This window comes from Phacochoerus africanus, chromosome 10, assembly GCF_016906955.1.
Source record: "Phacochoerus africanus isolate WHEZ1 chromosome 10, ROS_Pafr_v1, whole genome shotgun sequence".
Classification (NCBI taxonomy): domain Eukaryota; kingdom Metazoa; phylum Chordata; class Mammalia; order Artiodactyla; family Suidae; genus Phacochoerus; species Phacochoerus africanus.
Genome location: NC_062553.1, coordinates 3141681 through 3165988, shown reverse-complemented (window position 1 = coordinate 3165988; position 24308 = coordinate 3141681). Strand labels below are relative to the sequence as shown.

The 24308-nt window shown below is 54.8% G+C and overlaps 1 protein-coding gene across 4 annotated transcripts in view; it reads right to left on the bottom strand.

The window, feature by feature from the left end:
• AFAP1 (actin filament associated protein 1) overlaps nucleotides 1-24308 on the bottom strand; it is a 133527-nt gene that overhangs the window by 39319 nt on the left and 69900 nt on the right. For all 4 annotated transcript variants that reach the window (XM_047799510.1, XM_047799507.1, XM_047799509.1 and 1 more), the window contains exons 4-8: nucleotides 23660-23768; nucleotides 19387-19598; nucleotides 15243-15422; nucleotides 6368-6463; nucleotides 3912-3993 (exon numbers count right to left, since the gene is read on the bottom strand). In XM_047799510.1, the coding sequence (XP_047655466.1) occupies nucleotides 3912-3993; nucleotides 6368-6463; nucleotides 15243-15422; nucleotides 19387-19598; nucleotides 23660-23768 (679 nt within the window). The remainder of the gene's footprint in view (nucleotides 1-3911; nucleotides 3994-6367; nucleotides 6464-15242; nucleotides 15423-19386; nucleotides 19599-23659; nucleotides 23769-24308) is intronic.

Below are 24308 nucleotides of genomic sequence, written 5' to 3'. Positions count from 1 at the left end.
TTACTTGGGGACAAGTGTCGCTTCCACACACATTAGCACGAGGACCTTGAGTCTCTTCTCGTGCCAGCTGCACCATCGGTGGGAACGTGCCAATGCAACCAAGTCGCACTGCACTCGCTCAGCACAGGCCAGGGCGCGACACCTTCAAAGAGGAAGCCGCAGTTTTAAGAGCCACTCCCCATGGCTCTGGTCACAGAGTCTGGACTGGGTCCTGTTCAGCTAAGAGGCTCTCGTTCAGGAAAAGCTGCAGGAGTTCGGGGTCTCCTCTGCGTGGGCGGCAGAGAAATCTGAGCTGGGCCATGGCTGGGGTCAAGGGCACATCCCTGAAATTTCTCAGCTGCAAATTGCTCAAGAGTGCGCGGCCAGAACCAAGCTACGGCAAGAAGGTCAGAAGGTATTGAAGCGATTAGCTTCCTTCAGCGACTGTTTATTAAGAGTCTACTGTATGCAAAGCGCCACGCCAGGCAGAAGGCGTTGGAACCGAGGCCACCTTGACAAAGCCCAGAAAGCCGCTCTTGGTAAAGGGAAACGGGAGAGCATCAGACACGGACATCTTCACGTACGTGTCCACGCGGACACGGACAGCAGGACAGGTTTCATTCTGCAGAAGCTGCTTTTATGCACGGGGCCTGGGAGAGGACACAGCCCACGAGAAGAGAGACCCCGGGCAGTGCCTGCTGAGCCCGGGTGTCTGGGCAGGAACCTGAGATTGCATGTTATTCTATTTCAGGGCAAAGTTAAAGATAGCTTTCCTGCCTTTCACGCCCCAAAATGTGCCCTGTGAAGACAAAGATAATACCTTCCACACGGCAGCTTCCCGTGGGAAGAACTAAAATTACCCTTGGCCACGACCGAGGTAGAAAATCACATGAGCGAAGGCAGAGATCGGGACCCTGGAATTGTCACAAAAGCCCAGGTGACATGGGTTCATCGAGAGTCTCAATTCATCAAGAGTCGGCCTGGCCGGCTCTTTGGTTTAAGGCGACTTCATTTCTGAGCCACAAGGCGCCTGCTCCACCCCTGGGCTGGGGGCGGAGAAGCTGGGCGGGGAAACAGAGGCTGCTATTTTGCACCAGCAAAGCTGCCCCGTCCCCACAAACCCCGCCTCCTCTCTGCCCACACAAGGCCGAGCCAACTGGAGGGCAAGCCTCAGACTGGGACAGGACAGGTGCAAAACACATCTGAGAGAGGACTTGCATTCCAAATAAAAAACGCTCAGAAGTCCACGAGAGCAAAAAAAAACCCAATGAGAATAGGGGCAAAAGATTTTAACTGACATTTCCCCCGGGGTGACAGACACAGAGGTAGCAAGAAAGCCATGAAAAAAGGACCCGTGTTGTCGTCACGGGGAGACGTACGGTCAAGGCACAATTACACAGCACCGCACACCTAGGAGAGTGGCCCAAATAAACAGAACACCACAGGAAAGACAGCACAAGGCTGGCGGGAAGGCACACGCGTGCACGTGACCACAGGGTCCCTCTGAGGCATCGGCCAAGAAAAATGAAAACCCGTCCCTGCAAAAGCCTGACTGTGGATGTGCCTCCGTCAGCGCTGCTTGTGAACGGAGACAACCAGGAAATGGGTAATTCACGGATGCATCCACCCTGGCATCCTGCTCCGCCGAGGAACAGACCTCGGGCCCACCACGTGGACGCCCCCCAAACGCGTGGCGCCGATGGGGAGGAGCAGACCCAGGAGGCTGTCTCACGGGACTCCACTTAGAGGACAGAAAACAGGTGCGGGGCCGTCAGGGGCATCTCGGGTGATGGAAACGCTCCAGACCCTGACTCGCGTGAAGGGTACGTGCCTGTGTTGGTCAAGGAACCGTATGCCCCCGGAGGGTGAATCTCACCGTGTGAAATGTACACCTTTATAAAGCGGACCTAAAAAAATTCAGCGTTTGTGCACCCGTGTCCTTAGCAGCTCTACTCACAATAGCCAGAGGTGGAGGCAACCCAAAGTCCCCGCAAGGACAGGTGGAGACCATTTGTGGTCCATCCCAAGGAATATTATTCAGCCTTGAAAAGGAAGGGAATCCTGTTCCAGGCTGCAACGTGGCTGACCTGTGAGGACCTCATACTAAGTGAAACTAGCCAGCCACCGAAAAGACAGATACTACACGATCCCACTTCCACGAGGCTCCTAGAGCAGCCGAAAATTACAGAGAGACAAGGCAGCCTGGCGGGTGGGGGGCCAGGAAGAGGGGAGAGGGTGGTGAGTTAGTTTCATGAGGGCAGAGCTTGAGTTTTCAGGATGGAAAGTTCTAGAGAGGAAAACGGTGATGACAGCTCAGCCCTGTCGACCCACTTCCTGCTGCTGAAACGGGACTTAGAAATGGTTAGGACACGGAGCTCCCGTCGCGGCTGTGAACTGAAGCCTGGCGCTTCCCATCAGCCTCTACATGGAGTGACACATGAGCCACTGCAGCTGCCATCCGGAGCTCAGCGGGAAGCCAGGAGCAAGGCCCTCTGTGCGCTGGGGAAACTGGGAGAACAGGTCTTTGGAGAGTCAGATATTTTTAGGAGATTCTACGTGCCCAACTCTTGCATCGCCTCATGTCTAGAAAAACACTAAAATCCTTCATGGTGATGTCTGCTCCTTGAGACGGGTCATGACCTTCAGGAGACCAGCAACAAACTTTTGTAAGATGTGTGTGTGTGTGCTGCATGCCCCCCCCCAACTTGATCATATCCTGAGGTTCCCGCTTTTCCTCCTTGGGTGGTATTTCAGCCCCGTCTGTAGTTAAGGAGGAAGAACGTCACCGTCATGGGTGAATGGGGTCCCCTCCAAGGGTGAGAGCTGTGAAAACTCAGGATCCCGGCCCTGAGGGCGCTGCCCATCGAAGGAATGACTTCCGGGAGCCTGGCCTCTGGTGCTCCTGCTCCCTGTCCTTTATTGCAAAAACCCCTATATATCCTAGCGCCCCCCCTTGCCTCTTGGGAGCGGTTTCTCAGGGGCTCCCTGAGCTGCTGTCCCCCGGGGCTTACATTCTAATTTCACCCCAAGTAAAACTTAACTCTCAACTTTCAGGTTCTGTAATTTTTAGTTGACATGGCTCAGCGGTTAACGAACCCAACTCGTATCCATGAGGACGCGGGTTCACCCAGTGAGTTAAGGATCTGGCGTTGCCCTGAGCTGTGGTGTAGGTCACAGATGTGGCTTGGATCCTGCTTTGCTGTGGCTGTGGTGTAAGCCAGTGGCTACAGCTCCGATTCGACCCTAGCCTGGGAACCTCCATATGCCACGGGAGCGGCCCTGAAGAGACCAAAAAAACCCTGGTTAGACAGTGTATGTATGTTACCCATGTATTTCGCCACAATTTTTTAAAAAAATTATTAAATGAAGGTGAAATAAAGACACATCCAGGTAATCTTTTTTAAAAAGATCAGCCGTCTGTGAGCCTGGCCTCCTGGTTTTAAAGACGGGGGAAGCTGAGACTTATCAAAGAGGAAAGACTGGCTCGAGATCGAGTTCTTAGGCCAAGGCAGCGCCGGGATGGGCGCAGGGGTTTCCAGCCTCACCCAAAGTGCTTTTCCTTGAAAAACAGTGCCTCTCCCAGTGAGATGGCAGCAGCAGCACCCCACCCCCACTGCAAACGTGTCTCAGCCTTGAACCAGCGGAGGAAGGCGCCGGCAGTGAGTCACAGATTAAAACGTATGCAGGACACATCATCAAGCCGGTCCACGAAAAGGCGGGCCGAGGTCTGGGAGGATTGAAACAGGGCCTGGGAAGCCGAGGATTAGCCAGAGCTTCCTCTGGACGTCGGTCACCGTAACACAGCAGGACGCCGTCTGCACGACCGAACTCACAGCCACACGTTCCGCGCCGTCAGAGTTTTTGCCGATCCAGGGGGAGTGTTTCTGTCTGGGGTTCTCAGTTGCTCCATCTGGGGCAGGAGCAGCACTCACCGTGTTCCTTTCCATTGCACGCAGTCACTCCGTTTTCTGTGACACCCTCCCCGTCGGAGCTGGGTCTCTCTGAAGACAGTTTCTGGGCGGATAAAAAGACTAAGTTACGCTTACAGTGGTCACACCAACAAGTGATGTGCTGCGTGGACCCATCCGAAGTTATCTCAAAAATGAAAGGAGTTCCCTGGTGGCTCCGTGGGTTAAGGACCTGGCATTGGCACTGCTGTGGCTTGGGTTGCTGCGGTGGTGTGCGTTCGATGCCCGGCCTGGGAACAGGTCGTGAGCACAGCCTCACCGCCAAAAAAAATTGAAAGAAAACATGAGCCACGGTCACAGCAAACCCTGAGCTGAGTGAGGGCTCAGCTATAACACAGACCAGTCGGGTTGCTATAAGAGCTTCACAAAAACAAGGGGGAGGAGTTCCTGTCGTGGCGCAGTGGTTAACGAATCCGACTAGGAACCATGAGGTTGCGGGTTCGATCCCTGCCCTCGCTCAGTGGGTTAACGATCCAGCATTGACGTGAGCTGTGGTAGGTTGCAGATGCGGCTCGGATCCCGAGTTGCTGTGGCTCTGGCGTAGGCCGGTGGCTACAGCTCCAATTAGACCCCTCGCCTGGGAACCTCCATATGCCGTGGGAGCGGCCCAAGAAATGGCAAAAAGACAAAAAAAAAGGGGGGGGGGAATGCACTGAGCTTGTACAAACACACACTATGGTACCAAGCCTGTTTCACTGAAATCACTTTTTCCAGTGATTAAGTGAAAAAATATTCAGATTACAAAAACTTACTCCCCTCACGAGGCCCTAGTACCCTTCCAGAAATAAAGGGTACACTACCTGTTTAACTTCTCGCCGGCATTCACCAATAACCTGTTCATAACAGAATGCTGAAGAGGCGCACAGAAACACAAGCTGCTGTCAAAACCGTCCAAGGAGCTGCCCGGGACCCTTGCAGTTACTTTAGTCCCAACGCCTGGACTCGAGGAGCATAGTGGCGACCCCGGGTAGTATCTGAGCAGGAGACGTCGACGAGAGCCCCTTCCATTCTGACCGCAGACCCTGCGGTGGAGTCACGGTGGAGGAAAGAGCTCCAAACCGCCTCTGTCTTGGGAGCCTCGCCTTTCACCCCAGGGCCGCTGAGACTGGCCAGCAGGGAGACGGATGCCAGGACGCGGGGAGACCCGGAGCCGCTGGGTTCAGGGTCCAGGCAGGCTGGCCAAAGTGGCAGCAGTCCCCAGCGGCATCAGGAAGTGCCTCGGTGGGAGAATAGTGACATTTAGGGGGACCCTGGTCTGTGTCACATTCAGGGATAGATGGCCGAAAGCCCCGCTCTCAAGCCAGGAAGCATCCCTGGGACTGGATCAACAGGTGCAGCCACAGGCACCAGCAGCACCGCCTGAGAAACCACGGTAAGGAGGAGCACGGCCAGTCCCCGCCTGAGTGGGTCAAAGAGGAACTCAGGTCATTGCTGGTGAGAAACAGCAAGGACCAAGCTTTCTGGAAAGCAACTTGCTTAGCAACATGAAGCAAAATCTTTAAAAAATTCTATCCTTGGGTCTGGCAATCCAGCTTCTAGGACCCTCCTCTCAGATATCAGAGAAGCAGCAAAGATTTACACAAGGGTGTCAGGTTATTTTAAATGACTCAAAAAAAAAAAAAGAGTCTAATGGGGGGACATACATGATAGGAAAGTCATACACAAAGACATTATTTAGTTGATGAAAATGCAAAGGTGCTTGTCGTGTGTTTTCAAAAAACTGGAAAATTGCTGATAATATAAAGGTAAGTGAAAAAAAAAGGCAAAAAGCAGCATCAGATCATCCAAACTGCTGAACACACCAAGAGGGAAAAACTGGTTTAAAAACATGCAGAGTTGAGACGTGTCTGTGGTGGACACATCAGCGACGTCATTGCTCAAATTTCTGTTTCTCTGAACTTCCTAAGTTCCCTACAGTGAGCAGGTATTGGGTTTGTAATCAGGAGAAAGAAGAAGCCGGCCCGTGCGTCCCGACCTCAGGGTAAGACGCGTGAGATTCACTTTACGGGTCAACTGGGAGGGTGTTTGTGGATGAAACTGACATTTACTTTTTATTTATTTATTTTTGCATTTGGGGGCCACCCCCGTGGCCTGTGGAGGTTCCCAGGCTAGAGGTCCAATCGGAGCTGTAGCCGCTGGCCTACACCACAGCCACAGCAACACGGAATCTGAGCCGCGTCTGCAACCTACACCACAGCTCACAGCAACACTGGATCCTTAACCCACAGAGCGAGGCCGGGGATCGAGCTGGCGTCCTCACGGATCCTAGTTGGGTTCAGTTACCGCTGAGCCCCAGTGGGAACGCCTCTTTTTCTATTTTTCTACCAGAAGGGCTGACGTCCTCAGAAACGTCATGGCAACTTCGAGGGAGGCCTCGGCCAGCGGGGAGGTGGATTCCTAGAGAGAAGCACGGCTCTCACCTTCTCCAGTTCTGCCTTGTGCACCGGGGAGCTTGAGGGGGGCGGACGCTCAGAGTCGGCGGGCCCGCCGCAGCTGCTGTAGGCTTCTCTGATGACCTGCGGAGGGACAAGGGCAGAGGTGCTCACACCGAGGGGTGGCGGGGATGCGGGGTGTGCAGGAGAGAACCGGGGTCGAAGGTTGAGGCTCCTGGAAGCCAGGCCCACATCTGCACATGCTTCCATGCATGCACGCCCCCAGCCTGGCACTGACAGGTTCTGGGACACGAGAGAGCATGGGGAAAGCCCTGCTCTCAGGGAGCGTCTGGGAGACTCTGGACACCACGGTACACAATGGGTATCACAAAAAATGAAGGTCAGACAGCCGTCAGCGCTGCAAAGACCAGACAAGGAGGAGTGGCCGATGCAGGTCAAGAGGCGTCATCCCAGGACGCCGTGACAGCCGGAGGATGCGACCAGGAGCAGAACCGGTGGAAAGGGTTCCAGCAAAGGGAACAAGCTGCAAAGGCATCCTGGGAAGGGCCGGGGTGCCACGCAGCAAGAGATGGGAGGAGAGGCCAGCGGGAGCCTGGGGTCACCACAGTCGCAAGGCTGACACCGACAGCCCTGGGTGGGATGGGTCACCGGAGACAGAGGGAGGCCCAGGAGCAAGACAGGGAGAGGGTCAGTGCATGGGTGGAGCAGCTGAGAGCCTGAGCTGCAGCGGACAGGGAAGCAGATGCAAACCCAGGCGCGCATGTCTAGGGAACGGGGCGACGGGGGAGGCGGCCCTGCCGCTGAGGCCCCAGAGAGTCCCTGCAAGGGAGGCACAGAGGCTGGGGGCCGGGTGGCATGGCTGGAGGGCCACCTTGGGAGGAGCCGAGCCAAGGAAGGACTTTTTGGAGGCAGGCGAGGCCTGGGCTCTGGAGAAATCGGGGGTGGGGGGGTGCAGAAAGGCAGCGGGGGAGTGGCTGATGCAGAAAGATCTGTGCCCGTGGCAGGAGGCGAGAGGGCTCCTGAACAACGGATTCTACTCCCCAGGGGACTGTGAGGCAAGCACGTGGTCCTCGCCGAGTCGCAGCCTCTCCACCCTCGGTTTCCTGACCAGCAGAGGACCCCGCTCGCTACTTACGGTTGAATTCAGAGAAAATGCGACCCTGCCGGCAAAATGCCTGAGCCAGCCCCTGATACCATCACCACTGCCAGCACCCTCGTGGTCCGCGGTGAGGGCTCAGAAAGTGCCCCTGGCACAGACCTGAAGGTGTGAGGGCCATCGGGTGGCCCTACTGGTGTTCGTAGCCACCCCTGTGGTCACCCACTGTCCCTTGCACCCGTCCTGAGCTCTTGCAATGAGCCAGGCGTTGTCCCGATCACAGCGGACACACAGCAAACAAGACAGACAAGGCTCCCGGGCTGGTGTGACTTACACTCTTGTGACAGAAGAGCCCGGAGGCAAGTCCTTCAAAAGGTCTTCCATTCTTTTCGAAACTAAGTTACAATTTAGGTTCAACCCAAATGCCTTCTGAGAAAAAAAAAAAAAAAAGAAAAGAAAAGAAAAGAAAGGAAAGGAAAAAAGAAATGCTAGAGTCCCAGCTATCTGCATGGAAATTCTGCAACATGATCTCAGCGGATTCACTTGGCTTGCTCTGGGGGTGGGATTGGAGCCAAGAAGTGGCAGGGGGTCCACATCGGAGACTAAAACAGGAAAAAAGCAAAAGACGATGCCCAGAGAGGCTGTTGCAATGCTTCTGCCCTGGCGGATTCTGAGATGTGAAAACATAAGCACAGGCGACATCCACCTGGCACCCGTGCCACCTAAATATCTCTGACGGAAAAGGTTCGCTCCCCTCGTGGTTGCTGTCTCACTCCGATTTTGCTGCTGCTTGTGGGGGGCGGGTCTTCCTTCCCTCAGCTCCCCGGTGCTCATTAAACCTGCAGGCACACTTGTATTGGCTCTAAGGACAAGACTCATTCCTTTCTCTGGGGCAAGTGTGCAGGGCAATGGAAAGCTCCTGGCTTTTGCACCGAACAGAAGCTGGGGTCCCGACACCTGCTCTGTAGGTGCGGCTGAGCGGCCCAGCCCTTGAGCCCCACTCCCCGTCCCGAGAGCACACGGCAGGGCGAACCGAACGTCCAGCCCTGCCCCGCTCCCCAACCGAGCAAACGTGAGCTCCCTTCCCGGGACCAGAGCGTTACCGACACGAAAATGTGTTCCACTGTGCACACACACACACACACACACACCCCTGAAGTTCACCAGGTCCTTGTTTCACACGCAGAGGTTCAACCCCACGGAGCATCACCTGCGGAAACCTCTCTGGCCAAAGCGTTTATCAGAGCGCCGTCGTCTTCGTCGTCCTTTTTCCACCTTTTTTCCAAAGGGGAAGGATCTTCTAAGCGCCGGTCAGGCCTCGGGCGGCCCTGGACGAGGTGCGATCCCCTCCGCTGAACACGACTCAACCTCCCAGACCGGCCCGGGGCCCACGTGACCAGGACCCAGTCACCGGCGGGCGGCCTGTATCCGCTTCTACTAAGCTGGGCTCGTTTTCATGGAAGGGGCCACGCCTCGCTTAGGCTGGTAATAACCCCAATGCCTAGCACGCAACAGCGACTAAAAAAAGTCTGATTAAAGAAAAGAAAAAAAGGAGGGAACTCAGATACACTGGACTTGAAATTTCCTCGGAGGAAAAAAAAAGAAAGTGTGAATGCAAAACTGAAGGAAAGAGACGAGAAGAGAAGCCTCAGGAGAGCGTTTCCCCAGAGCGCCCAGCGATTCCCCAACCCCTGGAGGGTGGGGGTGAAGTTTAAAAAGAAGAAAAGGAGTATGGGCTGAAAGCCACGCCTGTGGCACCAGGGCACCTGCTTGCTCAGCCCTTCCTGCTCTTGCCCAGTCCCTGGACAGTCCCTGCCCTGCTCTCCTCTGCCCCCAGGTCCCATTCTGCCAGCAAGCTAAGGCTCGGGGAGCTGAGGCACCTCTGAAGCTCTGAAGCCAGAGGAGGTCACCCACCCCCCCTACCCGTGAGCTTACAGCACTGCACACACCCCCACACACCGCTTCCTCCCAATCCGCGTTCTCCTTCTAGAACTCAAATTCCTCGCGGAGAGAACAGAGGGAGACGGGTGTTTGGGAGACCAGAGGTGCCCGGGGACATCTGGGACCAGGGTGGGTTACCCGTGGCATCCGGCTATCACGGGACTACTTAGTGGTGTAATTACGTCCCAGGCACAGAGAAGGGTGCTGAGGCCGAGGTCAGTGAGCAAAGGCCAGTCCTTCTTTCCACGGCTTTTAGCAAATGGCTGGGTCACTTCAGGTTATCTTCGTGAGACTGTCTACTCTGACGGCAGGACTGCCCGCTGCCCTGCAGAGGTCCTCCAGAAGGAGCAAGCAAAGGCTTTAGCTCCCCGTTCTTTAAAAGCAGCTGCAAATGAGGTTTTCATACGAACGTATCTCTTCTGAAAGAGCCGTGCTCTGTGAGGAGCTGAAGGCCTATCAGAGAGAACTGGGTCCAAATGCAGAATCACAGATCCTTCCAGAAAACAAATTGTTATATGTTCTGTGGTATTTTTGTTTGCTTTTAACTTGAGCCCTCATCTCCAGAAACACAATCTCTGCACATTTTTTAAAGAAACCGGACCACTCTGTTTCTGGGAATATTGGGTCTTGTCTTCTGACTGACCCTGCAAGATGGCTTGTGTTTGCAGCATCTGCACACACACGCCCGCACACACACACACATACACAGTGAACTCTGGCAAGACCCACTGGTAATGCAAGCTGCAGACCAAAAGCAGAGAAACCAATCTGGCAGCCAAACTGCCCTATGCTGGGCAAAGGGTCCTCGGGCTTCTCATACCTGACCGGGGGCGGGGGGGTGGGGGGTGGGTGGGGTCTGACTTACTTAAAAGGTCTTTAATTGTTGCACTGAAGCCATGTTTCAAACTACCGAAAGCCTGGATGACACGTTCAGGACACTATAGGAGAACTGGAATTTCTATTAATGAAAGACGGCATTTGTTTTACAAAGCAATTCACGAAATTAGAGAGGGGTCAAGGTTTTCACAGGAGGAAAACCCATGAGGAGATTTTGATAAATCACAGGTCCCATCATTCACAGCTCTACGGGCCCACTGACGGAGCCTCCACGCCAGCTTCTGATCATCCTGGTCAGTGTCGTTTCCACCTGCCACGGACACGGGCAAGAGTCTGGGGGCCACAGATAGAACTGCGTGAAAGGCACTTCCGGGATACACGCCAGATTTCCCGACCTCTCGTTCAATCTTCTGTCCCTCCAACGTGCTATCATCAAGACAAATAAGAGTGGTTCCTTTTATAACAGCAGTTCCTTAAGGAACAAAATGTCTACTTCAGTCATAGAGATGTGGCCTTTATAAGGTGAAATAACAAAACATGACGGTATGACTTATTACACCTAAAACTACGACTCCCAAGTTCTCTATCCTTTAGGAAACAAACCAGGGTCAGGAGCCAAGCAGGAACTGATTTCAAGGCTCTCTGTAAAGCCGGAGCGGTCAAGGCCACTGTCCTGGACATGAGGATGCAGAAACAGACCAATGTAACCGAACAAGGAGCCCGGAAATGGACCTGCACAGAACACAATCGAGGGACTTCCAAGGGTGGTACTGGAACAACTGACTGTGCATATGGACGAAAACGAATCTCGATCCCCCATCTCAGGCTATACCTGAAAATCAGTATGTGTGACTCAGAGACCCAAATGGAAAGGCAAGAGCCAGAAAACTTGGGGAAAAAACACAAGGTCTATCTTGGTAACCTGGAAAATGCTAAAACGGGGGCGGGGGGGGGGGGGGAGACAGCATGCAAAAAGCATTGACTACAGAAGGAAAAACTGATATGCTAGATTTCAGATTTAATAATATCTGCCCATCAAAAGGTACCATTAGAGGAGATAATTAATCTGCAGATGAGATTAATCAAAGAGTCCTTCTTTAAAGCAAGAAACATAGAGAGAAACATTCATGAAACGTTTCATCTTCATGAAAGGGTTCTGATAAGCTATCAGTAAATAGGACCATTTAAATTTCGTATGCAGCAAATAACACAGCCCCAAAAATATTAGGCAAAAACTGAGAGAAACAAAAAAGAAAAATAGATAAATCCACAAGTATAGTGGCAGATGGCCCCACATCTCTCCATTTGAATAACTGATATCAACAAATAAATTAGTAAGGCTGTAGAAGATTTGAACAAGACAAGGAACGGCTGTGATCTAACAAATATAGGTAACAGTACAGCAAGCAAATGCAAAATACACACCCCTTGCAAGTATACGCAGGACCAAACTCGACTAAAATGTCTCAGGTCTCTGCTGGTTTAAAAAACTTAAAATCCTGTAAGTGACTGCCTGAAACTGGTTGTGCCATCTGACTTTCACTTCTAATCAAGGCTTCTTAGGTTCTCATGCTATAATTTGCAACGGAAGGAAAGCACAAACATTAAAGGGAGCCACTGGCCAATTAAAACCCTTTAGAAAAAGACATGGACCACATGCCACTCACTTCTTTTTAAAGAGAGATCGGCAAAGGCAAGAAGTTCTTGCGACCGCGCGTCCATCGACAAACGGAGTCGTCATTTCCTAACTGGCTGAGCGCCCTCCCCCGGATCTCGCGGGGTCTGAAGTGAGACGTAAGACGACTGCACTCCGCCGGCACCTGCCTCTTGAACGAGGTCTGTCCTCACTCGCGAACTGCACCGTCAGCTCCGTGTCACTTCCCAACCAAGCAGGAGACACCCGGGGACTCTAGGTGACTTTGTGGTAGACCCATGTCCCCGAGAAGGGCGCTGTTCTGTTTCTGGCTGCACCCGCGGCATATGGAAGTTCCCAGGCCAGGGATCAAACCCGCGCCGCTGTTGCCACCTGCACTATGACTGCGGTAACGCTGGAGCCCTAACTGCTGCGCCACTCGGGAACTTGCAGAAAGGAGCTATTCTTTAGTGGGCATGGAATACGCAACAGACTGGGAGAGCGGAGGGAAAAGAGAGGAAAGCTTAGGTTTCAGTGGCCTCCTTGGCTCTCCAGGAGGGACAGGTACCCATGAGAAAGCAGAGGCCGCGTGCACATAGGCAGGAATGGGGGGGGCGGTGAAGAGCAGAGACTTGCAAGCAAGGCCCCTCCTTGACCTCCTATGGAAGGGAGGCAGCGAAGAACCTGGGGGACGGGAGAGCAAGTGGGAAGCTGTCAGCTGGCCCAGCAGAGTGACAACAAACATGGAGCCAGCAAAGTCCGAGGCCAACTCCTGGCATCGCCGGTTGACCGTGAACCATCCCGCCCACCGAGAGCCCGGCGTCTCACCTGTGAAATGAAGCGGCGAAGAGCAACGCCTTTTACCGGAAGCTGTACTGAGCTGTTTAAGAGGCATTGATGACGGATTGACTTGGGTACCAGAGGTGGCTGACATGTGACATGGTAAAGTTCTGTGTCCCGGAGTCTGAGCAAACTCAGCAGCAGAGGCTCCTGGTCACAGGAGTCGCTCCCATTAAAGAACCAATGCTTGGCTCAATTTCCCAAATCACAGACTTGGGAAAAGCCACATCTATGGGTTCTGCCCCCACAGAAGCAATCACTGTCACCACAGAGTCTGACCCTTATATTTTGCTGGGGGATGGGAGGAAGTGAGGGCCAAGGTTGAATGGGTGCTGGCCTGCTGTAAGAACCGCTGTGGTAAAATGTCTCGTCAGGCTCCCCCTCCCCCCGCCCCCCGCCCCCCGCCCTTCCTGTCAAAGCAAGTACTAGAAGGCAGTGAGGACCAGAAGGTTTGGGCCAACCCTCCTGATAGAAGCAGTCAGGAAAGTAAGATGACAATGCACACGGCACCTTCTGGAGAGCAGGAAAGAGCAATGTGCAATGACCAGGCCATGGTCCAGAAGTAGACAGAAATCCGGACAAGCAGCCCGCCCCACCACTGCCCTCCAGAGAAGGCAGCACCCACACAGCACTGACAGAATAAGGACCGAAAGGGGGCATCCAGGGTGCACCAAGGATGAGGGCCCTGGCAAAAAAACCCCACTTAGGACTGGGGCCCCGAGGGGTGTTTCCTGGAGTGAGGCTGAAGTGAACAGACACCTGCCCTGAGTGGGCTGCAGGCCAGCTCCAAGGGACCTGGTGGCTCTGAAATCACATTAAACTGAGTTTGGAGACCTAATGCCCCCCAGGCACGTGGCTCACAGACAGAACGAAAACGCTCTCAGAGAGGGAAAACACGGTGCTACAAATCAGGCTATGTCTGTAGGGACAACCTGATCCATACAGCAGGAAGAACGAAACCGGACCCTACCTCACACTACGAGCAGAGAGTAAATCAAAATGGACCATAGGCTAAATTTAAGAGCTAACGCTAAGACACGACGAGAAGAAAATACAGGCATAGATCTTCAAGCCTTGGACTGAACAATGGCTTCGAAGAAATGACACAAAAAGCAATAAAAAGGACAGACCGATACATCTGACGACATGGATGAACCCTGAAAACACGCTAAGTAGAAGGGAGTCACAAAAGGACACACAGCATATGAGAGTGTTCATAGGAAATGTTGGCAACAGGCAAATCTCTCAGGACAGAAAGCGGGGCTGGGGGCGGGGCTGGCTGGGGTGGAGGCGGGGCCGGGGCAGGGCTGGGCGGGGGGCGGGGCTGGGCGGGGCTGGCTGGGCGGGGGGCGGGGCCGGGGGCGGGGCTGGCTGGGGTGGAGGCGGGGCCGGGGCAGGGCTGACTGGAGTGGGGCTGGGGGCGGGGCTGGCTGGGCGGGGGGCGGGGCCGGGGGCGGGGCTGGCTGGGGTGGGGCTGGGGCGGGGCTGGCTGGGCGGGGGCGGGGCGGGGGCGGGGCTGGCTGGGCGGGGGGCGGGGACGGGGGCGGGGCTGGCTGGGGTGGGGCTGGGGGTAGCAGCCGCTAGCGTAGTGAATACAGCAGTTCTCTTTGGGTTGATGAAAATGTTCTGAAATTAAATTATGGTGATAGTTGAATATATTAAAAACCAATGAATCACACTCTAAAGGGTGAAGTCTTCCATATGTGAACATATTTCAATAGAGCTGTTATTTTTAAAAGCTACAATAATTTTTTTTCCCACATATAATGACCAGCATGATCGTCAGATAACCTGACATGCAAGGAGGCAAAATGGCCTCAACCAGAAAAGGCACATCAGATTACAGAACCAGGTCCAAGCTCCACCCAAACCACTGTCAAAACGACCCGGCCTGTGATGTGCTTGTTGTGAAGCCAAAAGCCAAACATTCCCAAGAGAAATAACTAGAAATTCTAGAACTGAAAACTACCATAACTGAAATTAAGAACCCAGTGAAGAGGGATTAGATACTGCTCAAGAGAGAAATAGTGAGCTGGAAAGTAACTAGAAAACATTACCCTGACAAGAGGGGAAAAAAAGGATAGCAAAACACGAAGAGAAGCAGAATATAGTAAAAATGGCTAGTATATATTTAAATTAGTTGGGGCAGGGAGGAAATGGGGCACAGTTATATTTTAAGGGAAATGGCTAAAATTTTCCCCACAACTTAGAAAAACACCAATCCATCCATTTAAAAAGCCCAGGGAATCCCAAACAGAATATGTTAAAAAAAAATAAATCTGCATCCAGACATGATAGAGTGAAACCAGGAAATCAAAGTAAAGGAGAAAGTTTGAGAAGCAGCCTGCAAACAGGAGGCAGATTGTCTTGTGAAGACAAAAGTTAAAGTGATGAACCTCAAGGTAATTAAAGTATTCCATTAATTATCAAAGGCAACACTACTCAGGTTCATCCATGTCTGCCTATGCTTTAAAAAAAACACAAATGAAATAAAACCAGATCTCAGAAAGAGGCCTGGAAAGGACGATGGCTCAGAGGCAACAGCAAAGGGTTACCTTCAGCCACTGTTCGGCCTGCTCCTTACTCTGGACGGCAAGCACCAGCGGGTCCGTGCCCTGCTGAGTAATCTTCAGCTCGTGCTTCTTCTTCTTGCTGTCTTTTGGGATGTAGGTGATGCTGCAGCCTTGGAGCGGCAGTTCCATCTGCGGCTGCTGGTCCTTGGAACTTTTATAGCACTGCGTGGAACGGGACAGATCAACATGAGGTTATGAGGAAGTGCAAGCGGAAACACTGAGAAAACTCCGGCAAAGGCAAAGTGGAGTGCTGGCGAGGCACCGGGAGCTGGACTGAGGATGGAGGTGCTCAGGGGCTGGACGATGGGTCTTCAGACACGGGACTCAGAAACAGCTCAGAGCGCCGGCCACATGGACACCGCCTCCACGGATGTGCAAACACACCTGCCTGTTCATTCAGCCAAGTCCTGCTCTGACGGGGCTTATGTTCTGGTGGCACCTCCTCACCAAGTGTCGCGAATGTATTAGGTCAGATGGCACAGCCCTGGCGTGGGTAGATGGACCCTCGATTCCACAGCCTACATCATTGGCTGCCCACCTGTCTCATCCCTACTCTCTGAAAGACAGGTGAGTGGTTTAGCGACCAGTGTAAACACCCACATAGACCACGCCAAAGGATGTGCAAAGCTATGCTTTCGAGTTGAGCAGAGGGGCTGAAACGCACGCTGCTCCGATCGCAAGGCTGACATTCACTCTGGGGCTTCTAACGCTGAGGCCGGACAGAGCCCGAGGTCCCATCCCTCGCTTAATCGGCATCTGCCAAACGGAGAACCAAACCCTTGCACAAAGGTTTCCTCTGCCCGCTTTGGATGCACGGCATTGCTGGGACAGAAGGCACACCTCAAGGTAGAAACACTTGGTCTGGGAGTTTCTGCCGTGACTCAGTGGGTAACGAACCCCACTAGCACCCATGAGGCCGTGGGTTTGATCCCCGGCCTCGCCCAGTGGGTTAAGGATCTGGCGTTGCCGTGAGCTGTGGTGTGGGTTGCAAACACAGCTCGGATCCCACATTGCGGTGGCTGTGAGGTAGGCCAGCAGCTGTAGCTCTGATTCGACCCTTAGCCTGGGAACTTCCATGTGCTGCGGGTGTGGCCCTGAAAAGACCGAAAAAGAGAAAAGAAAAGCATGGTCTAAGAGCTCAGGTACCCAGGTCCCAGCTCTGTTCCTAATTTAATCTGGGTTCCTACAAGTTGCTTTAAGCTTTCGGAGACCACGTCTGCATCTGTGAAAGGAGACATTGCTGTTTCTGTATCATCTTATTGAACTGCCGTGAATAACAATAACAGTAAGAGCTGCTACCCAGTGCAAGGGTCTGCATTACACGGGGCGTTTCCTACATCATGTAATCACCATGGTTGTCCATTTTGCAGGTTGGGAAACTGAGGCCATTCAGGTGTTAAGGGATCTGCCCAAACTCAGGCAGCCTGAGCCCGTGCAGGGCCAGGACCCCAGCCCCAAACTGTACAAGTTCCAAGCCACACCCGGACCCTGGCCTGACCCATCTTCTGGTGAAGGAGGGAACGAATGCTTATTTCAGGGGTGGTTTCTAGGGTCCTTTCCTATTTTTAGTTCCAAAACCTTGCTTCTCAGCAGCCCAAGTATGGACAGTGCCTGCCTTTTTTTTAAAAGCTCAACTGATAGCCACGCTGGAAGAAACAAATACACCAAACCCAACTCACCTCAGGTCGCTATGAATGTTTCCCATTTACCCTGTTTTTTTCATTCCCAGTAAGTGCAGCAAACAAACAAACACACGAAACCCCCAAACAGTGAAAAGGCAACTAATAGTGGAAGGGATTGGAAAGGAAAGTTTATGGCTTATATTTTTCCCGGAGCTAAATGCCTCAAAATGCATCTGTTATCAGTGATACGATCAACTAAACTTTGGAGATCCTGGCAGGTTGGATTCCCCGGGAAGATGCTGCTGAAACAGAGCAGCACACAGGACACTTATCAAGGCGCATCCCTAAGGACCACACCTGTAGGCGGAGGGAAAGGAAACAGGACTGGGAAGTTCAAAATCAAGGTCCCTATGGCCCCACGGGAGCTCTGGAGCTGGACGACGCCATCAGGGTGACCCCAGGCGCCACGCGGGACGCAGACCTCTGGGAAGGGAGCAGGACCTGGCCGGCTGCCTGCCCGCGGCGCCCCCTGCACCTGAGGGAGTTGAAGGGGTCTGGGCACACCATGGTGTCCACCACAGAGCTGCCTGGGCACAGAAAGTGCCGCTTCTACAAGGATACCCAAAAGGCCGGTGATGGTGGTGCCCACGGGAAGATGGGCAGAGGAGAGGCCAGCTTTTAGTTTTCTGTTTGCAGCTTTCTACTCAGTTGGAATTTTGAAAGCACTTGCTTTTATTACTGTTCATTTCTTGTCGCTGTCAACAGGGGTCATGTGGTCACTTGGATCATAGGTCATTTTTGAACAACAAAAAAAAAGCTTCAGGAGTTCCCATCGTGGCTCAGCAGTTAATGAAGCCGACTGGCATCCATGAGGATGCGGGTTCGATCCCTGGCCTTGCTCAGTGGGTTAAGGATCCAGCATTGCCCTGAGCTGTGGTGTAGGTCAAAGATGCGGCTCGGATCTGGTGTTGGTGTTGCTGTGGCTGTGGTGCAGGCCGGTGGCTACAGTTCCGATTCGACCCCTAGCCTGGGAACCTCCATATGCCACAAGTGCGCCCCTCAAAAAAAAAAGCTTCATAATAAAACCCTGATTCTGCATGTCTTTAAAGAGAGTGTTTTGCGTAGTTTTCCATTAATCCCTTCTTAAACATTTGTCCCTCCTCTGAGGAGTGGGTGTGCATCCTGGTTTTGAAGATGGGAAACCGGGTGGGAGATGGAAGAGGGGGGCAGGAGGAGGGGGCAGAGGGCAGGGGGAGGTGGGTGGGGGGACACAGTACCTCCCACTGACCCCTGACCCTGCAGCAACCACAGGCTTCCTGCAGTGTGTTTTAAAACTCCCCTTTTAAAGGAACACGGACTGTGTACTTTTAAAACATTTATATAATGTATCCACATCTTGCAGCCATTATGTCAGATTGTAAATACAGACCATATTAATCTTTTTAATCTTTCTTTCTTTCTTTTTTCATTCTTTACTTTAAAATTCCCCCATGGCATCATCATTTTCGGCAGAGTCTAAATTTGGGAGACATTCAGGCCACACATGTGGAAAAACATGTACTCTCACTGTTCTAAAAAAATTTTTTCTGAACAAAACCATTAATTAAAAAATATTCCGTGTCCTAAGAATCTAGTCAAATGAGCTTCTCATGATTCACAGAGGATACGATTTTTCAAGGGGGGTAACCTGCTCCACTTAAAAGAGAGATACAGAATCAGCCCTTCTCCTGTGTTCCGTTTTAACGACATGATTTGGAGTGATTTTTTCCCCCCAAGGTTAATTTGAGGGAAAAACAAAATATAATGACATACTCTACAATCCGTCATTCCGATAATCGGCCACGGTTCCCAAAGCTGGGGGGAGGGACAGGGAGGGGCGTCGGGCCAAGCTCGAAAGGCCCTGCCCCCTTCCCGGGCTCCTGGCGGACCAAGCCCTGCAGAGAGGTCTGTGTCCCGACCCCGCTCCTCTGTGACTTTGTCCCTCTTTCTGTTTTGCCGCTCAGAGTCACCAAGAAAGAAAAAAAGAGCCAGCCTTTAGCTTTCCAGAAGAATTTCCTTTCCCGGGCTCTCTTCCCCCAAACCTCGTCGGGCCTGCCCATCCCACGTCTATGACCTGGCTCGGAGGAATTCACTGACTCACTGCAATGAGAAAATCCATCCTGCGACTTCAGGCGAGTGAAAGCCGCATGCATTTCCACCAGCGGGGACCGCAGACGCTGGCCCCAGATGGGGAGGATTTTGCCCGCCGGGGGCTTTGGGGACCTGGTGAGACCAACTGTGTCAAAGCCACGGCAGCCTCGGCCGGGCTCCCCTGCCGCCGGCCAGCACCTGGCCGCCGTGAGCGCCACATCAGGCGCTGAGGTCCAGGGGCTCCCCCTCCCTCCTGCTGATGTTGACGTGCCTCCCACCCCCACCCCAGCCCCCAGGGAGAGTGTCCACTGGGTTAGACGGCCAGCAGCACCTTGCGGACGTTGCCCGAGAGCACGCGAGTGGCAAGGCCTTACCAGCAGCTTGGTGTCTTTGATGACGCACAGCAGCTTGGTCCACTGCCCGAAGCGCTTCTTCCGCAGCAGGAAGGCACAGATCTTGGCATCCTTCACCAGGTCCATGGAGGCCTCCTCCGAGGGCCACTGGTGCCGCGTCTTCTTCCCCTTGCCATCCTCCTCCTCTTCATCATACGACTCGTAAGAGCTGCTCAGAGCATCTGAGTCGTAGTCTGTCAGGAAGAAAGAGAGAAAAATTAAAAGCTGGACAATCGAAAACCCGGTCTTGAGGCCGACGCAGGCGCTGAAGAGATGAGGAAGGGGCTTCCGCCCTCAGGGCACCAGGGAACCGGTTCTCAGCAAAAACAGGGGGACACAACCAGGACGTGGGCCGCAGAAACTCAGTGAAAACTTTTAAACGGAAGCGACTAAGGATTCCGTGTTTACAAAAACCACTCCTGGACTGTGCCCTGCGGGTCGGGCACCCACAGACAGGCCCGATCCTGTGAAATCCTTCTGCCAGGCACCTTCACTGTGACCGCCGCTCTACGGCGCGTCTCACCCAAGGAAACACCTGCCCACATCGTTCCGTTCAAGTCCCTTCACCTCAGAGCTCCCGTCGTGGCGCAGTGGTTAACGAATCCGACTAGGAACCATGAGGTTGCGGGTTCGGTCCCTGCCTTTGCTCAGTGGGTTAACGATCTGGCGTTGCCGTGAGCTGTGGTGTAGGTTGCAGACGCGGCTCGGATCCCGCGTTGCTGTGGCTCTGGCGTAGGCCGGCGGCTGCAGCTCCGATTCGACCCCTAGCCTGGGAAAGTCCGTGTGCCGCAGGTGCGGCCCTAGAAAAGACAAAAAAGACAAAAAAAAAAAAGTCCCTTCACCTCGGCCATGCCTTCTCCCTGCTGGCCCGCCACACACACAAACCTTTCCTGGCATTCAAGATCCGAGCCCAGGCCACCCTCTCCTTAGGGCATCTTTGGGATTTTCCGCGACATTACTTCCGCCCTCTTCACTCTGAACGCATCGACACTTAAATACCAGGTTGTTTGTAGAGGCCCAGCTCCACCCGTTTCCCCAGCCGCGGGGTCTTTGCACGTGTGGCTCCCACACAGTCTCTTCCTTTGCCTGGATCCATGCTCTCATCGTCCAGGCTTTAATGGACGGCACCTCCTCCAGGAAGCCCTCTCTGGATCACCAGCATTGGTGTCTCTGGACTGAGCTGTGTGACCCTGAAGTTGGGTGCTGAAGGTCTAACCCCAAGACAGTGAGTTCCTGTCCCACCTTCTGAGAGCTGGACTGAGAAACAGCAGCCGACCAAGCAGTGGGGGGTCAGCCTGAGCCCCCAGGACAGCCCGCCCCAGCACATCTCCTTGTGGGTCACCCAGCAGAGTCCAGGGTGCTTCCTGGGGCTGTAACAGGGCGGCCGGGAGCTCAGCACCAGGGGCCATGGCTGGGATCACCCAGGAGGCAGTGGGCTCTGCAAAGCCAGGAGACACACAGAGCAGAGGAGCAAAGCAGAGACTCTCAGACGGCCTTCAGGCCCGGCCGGGGGAGCCAGTGTCGCAGGTGTCCTCAGAGGAACCCCAGGGTGGAGGGTTTTCATGGGGGGCAACCTCAGGGAGGGTGCTGATTACAGAGCGTCAGCCTGGGCACGTTCTGCCCGGGAGGCTGGGACCACACGCGAGGTCCAGGGAGTCCCTGAGGTCCCGCCTAGAGTCAAGGGAAGACCGCGGCCAGTACCGGCATCCCTGGAGCGAGAGCCAAGACCACGTGCCAGGGGCCTGCTGGAGGGGAGGGGACACACGGGAGGTCGTGATGCCCGCGAGGGCCACCGACGGTGTGGAACAGCCGTGGCTTTCTCTCCCCATTTCGGCAGGGATCTCTCTGGGCCCAGCTAATGGAACTCCTTCCTCTCCCCCCCTCCACCCCCACCTCACACACAAGGGCCAGCAGCAGTCGGCCCTGGATTCGTCGTTCAGTCACAGGCTCTGAAAGGGGAGAGTATGACTCAGCCAGAGAGAAGGGCAGTCACCCCAAAGTGGACAGAGGGCACCGTACCCTCTGGGGGAGCCGGGGAGTTCCCGCCATACAGACGATGGTTGAGGGGCATTATGCTGAACCCCCCCATCTTTGTCTGCCAAGTTGCTGAGGGTCAGAGGGGTGAACGATGCCCACCTGACCCGAGATCAACGGCGCTGCGCTTACACCGTGTGGACGGAGCACGGCCGGAGCCCCACCCCAGTCCCTCGTCTTGGCGGATGCGGGCTGAGGACTGGCCACCAGAGAGGTCGGGGGGACTCTGGAAGGCAGCGGGGAAGTGGCCCCAAAGGGTCACAGCTGGGCTGTGGGCTCCAAGGGGTCTCCTCCCCAAGACCAGGGCCCAGCCCCGGGGCAGCCCCCCAGCCCACCTGCCCCCTGCCCCGGTCCTCGCCCAGCTCCTCTGGCCCCAGGCGGCCTCCTCCAAGGACGTCCCCCTGCCCCCCCCATCCCACAACCGCGGAGGGTCTCAGCCCGCAATAAGCCCTGAGCCCACCTTGTTCTCTGACAAACGCACCTGACACGGGGCTTGGCGAAGCCACCCAGAGCCCAAAAGGAAGTGAGCCCAGCCTTTGCCTTCGTGCCCTGCCGCGGGCCCTGGGCCGGGGGTTGGGGGGGCGGACACGGCCTCGAGGCAGCCGAGGTTCCTCCACAGACGGCGTGTGACCTGTGTCCTCACGGCCGACCTGTGTCTCTCCGAGCACGAGCCCCTCCCGACCACCCCCTCGGGAACAGCCTCAACCAAAGGTGCCCCCCACCGGCGGTCAGGGGGCTTCCCCAAGGAGCAGGACGTGACCACCCCCCCCACCGGCCTCTCAGACCGACAGTGGCCAGAGTCACACAAAATCACCACCAGTTTCTAGCCTTGAAAGTGGGGGGCTGGGGGGGGAGACTGGACCCAACTGTCCTCAGTGCCGGGAAACACCCTCGTCAAAAAATGTGCTTTCTCTTTCACTGCTTTCAGAAAGAAAGGAAGCCAGTGAGGTTTGGAATTATACAAGCCATTTAACTTTGTGTGTGTGCTGATGAATTTCCCATCTTTGGAAATAGTGGACCCTTCGCAATGACTTGAATGCATTTTCCCCAAATAGTTCTAAACTGAAAGAGAAATGAAAAGACTTAGCACTGAGACCTCGACACCCAGAATCTCAGTCTCTTTACCAGAACTGCCCTCCGCGCTCAGAGCCAACAGTATCTATTCCTCTTGACACTGATCTTGACAGTGGGGTCGGGCTGCTCTGAGAAAGCTGAGAAAATGGGCTGAGCGGGAGGGCAAGGCCTTTGCCCCTCAGAGCCCATGGTCCAGCTGGCTTGGCTTCTGCGTAGCCCACTTCACGTTCAGAAAAAATTCCCAGGGGAGGGCGGTGCTTCCTGTAAAAATCAAGTTAGATCCCTCTTCGCTGAACCCCACCCCCCACCCCCGCCTGCTGCCCGGGAGAGAAGGATGGGCAACTTCCGAGTCTGCACGGACACTTCAGGGGACAGGGGCACGGCGCTGGACAAAGGGAGGCATTTCAGGAGGACAGGCCAGGAGACGTGAACGCACCGGCAGCCTCTCCACAAAAGGAGCCCTCGGCACGTGGACGTTCCCAGGCCAGGGATCGAACCCGAGCCACGGCAGGGATGAGGCCGCTCCTTAACCCAGAGCCACAAGGGAACCCCCCCTTACCCCCTCTTTACAGGAAAAGCACGTTGGGCGCCCAAGCCCACACCCTCTGATGAGCCACCTCCGCCTCGCTGAGGCCGAGAGCTGGGCTGTCAGGGAGAAATAACGCCAAAGATCCAGACACGAATTCCAGAGATAGTTCTGAAAAGGTGTTTGGCACCAGCACGCCCTCTCTGCAGGCAGCTGGCGGCGGTCATGTCCCAACAGCCCTGAACTCGGACACAAACATGCTGGGAAAACCTGTACGAATGAAAAAGAATCACGCGGCGAGGATGAGGCGCCTGCTTGCTGGGTGTTTATCCTGCAGACACCCCCGCATGGTGTGCGACCACAGGGAGCACGGTTCACTGGCTGACACACGTTCCCAGCAAGGAGGCTGCACTGATTTTGAGTCACAAGAAAGATGACAATCTGACTCCCCGAAGGTACCTGGAAGACAGTTCAGCTTTTCAAAGCCCTCTCTGTATTTCTCAACTCCCCATTTCCACGCGTCCTGTAAAACCCTTTTCCCCGTCACCCCAGGAAAGGGAGGCTCCCCAACAGCCCGGCCTGTCAGGAGACCCGCAGAGGCCCGCAGACCCCGACACTCACTCGAGGTGATGTATTCCGGAGCCTTCCCGGGACTCAAGGGCACGGCTTCCTCGTAATAGCCTTCCGGGAGCGAGGAGGTCGGCAACGGTGGCGGCCCGCTGTCAGGCGGCTGGGAAGAAGGGGACAGCAACACAGCACAGCCATTAGAACGGGAGTCCGTGTTTCCACCCAGCAGGTGTCGAAGGCGCGTTCCCGGCTCCTTCGCAAAGTCTCGAGCGGAAAAGAAATCGCCCCGGGAGCTGCTTCCCGCTCCCAGCTGGCTCGCCACCCTCGTCTGCTCACGGCCCCTTCAGCCTGGGCCGGGCCCCCCACGCAGGCCATGTGACTCGCTGGCCGTCGCTGGGGCCGCCGCACACGCAGCCCCCACCCCCAACCCCCGGAGCATAAGCAGGGGTCCCCTCTCTCCTCACGGCTCTCCCCACACCCCGGACCCTCCCAGGCCCCCAAGCTGCCTTTCTCCTCCGAGGCCCACGGCCCCGCACGGGAGAGCCACAGGGGCACAGGGATGGTTCCGATCCGATACGCTCACCGCACAGCGAACCGAGTCCCATGGGGGCCGAGTTCATGCCTCACCCCCCTCCCGACACGTCCCAGGGGCCCTCTGAACAGGAGCAGAGGAAGTCGCCCAGGAGCCAGCCTCTGAAAGACA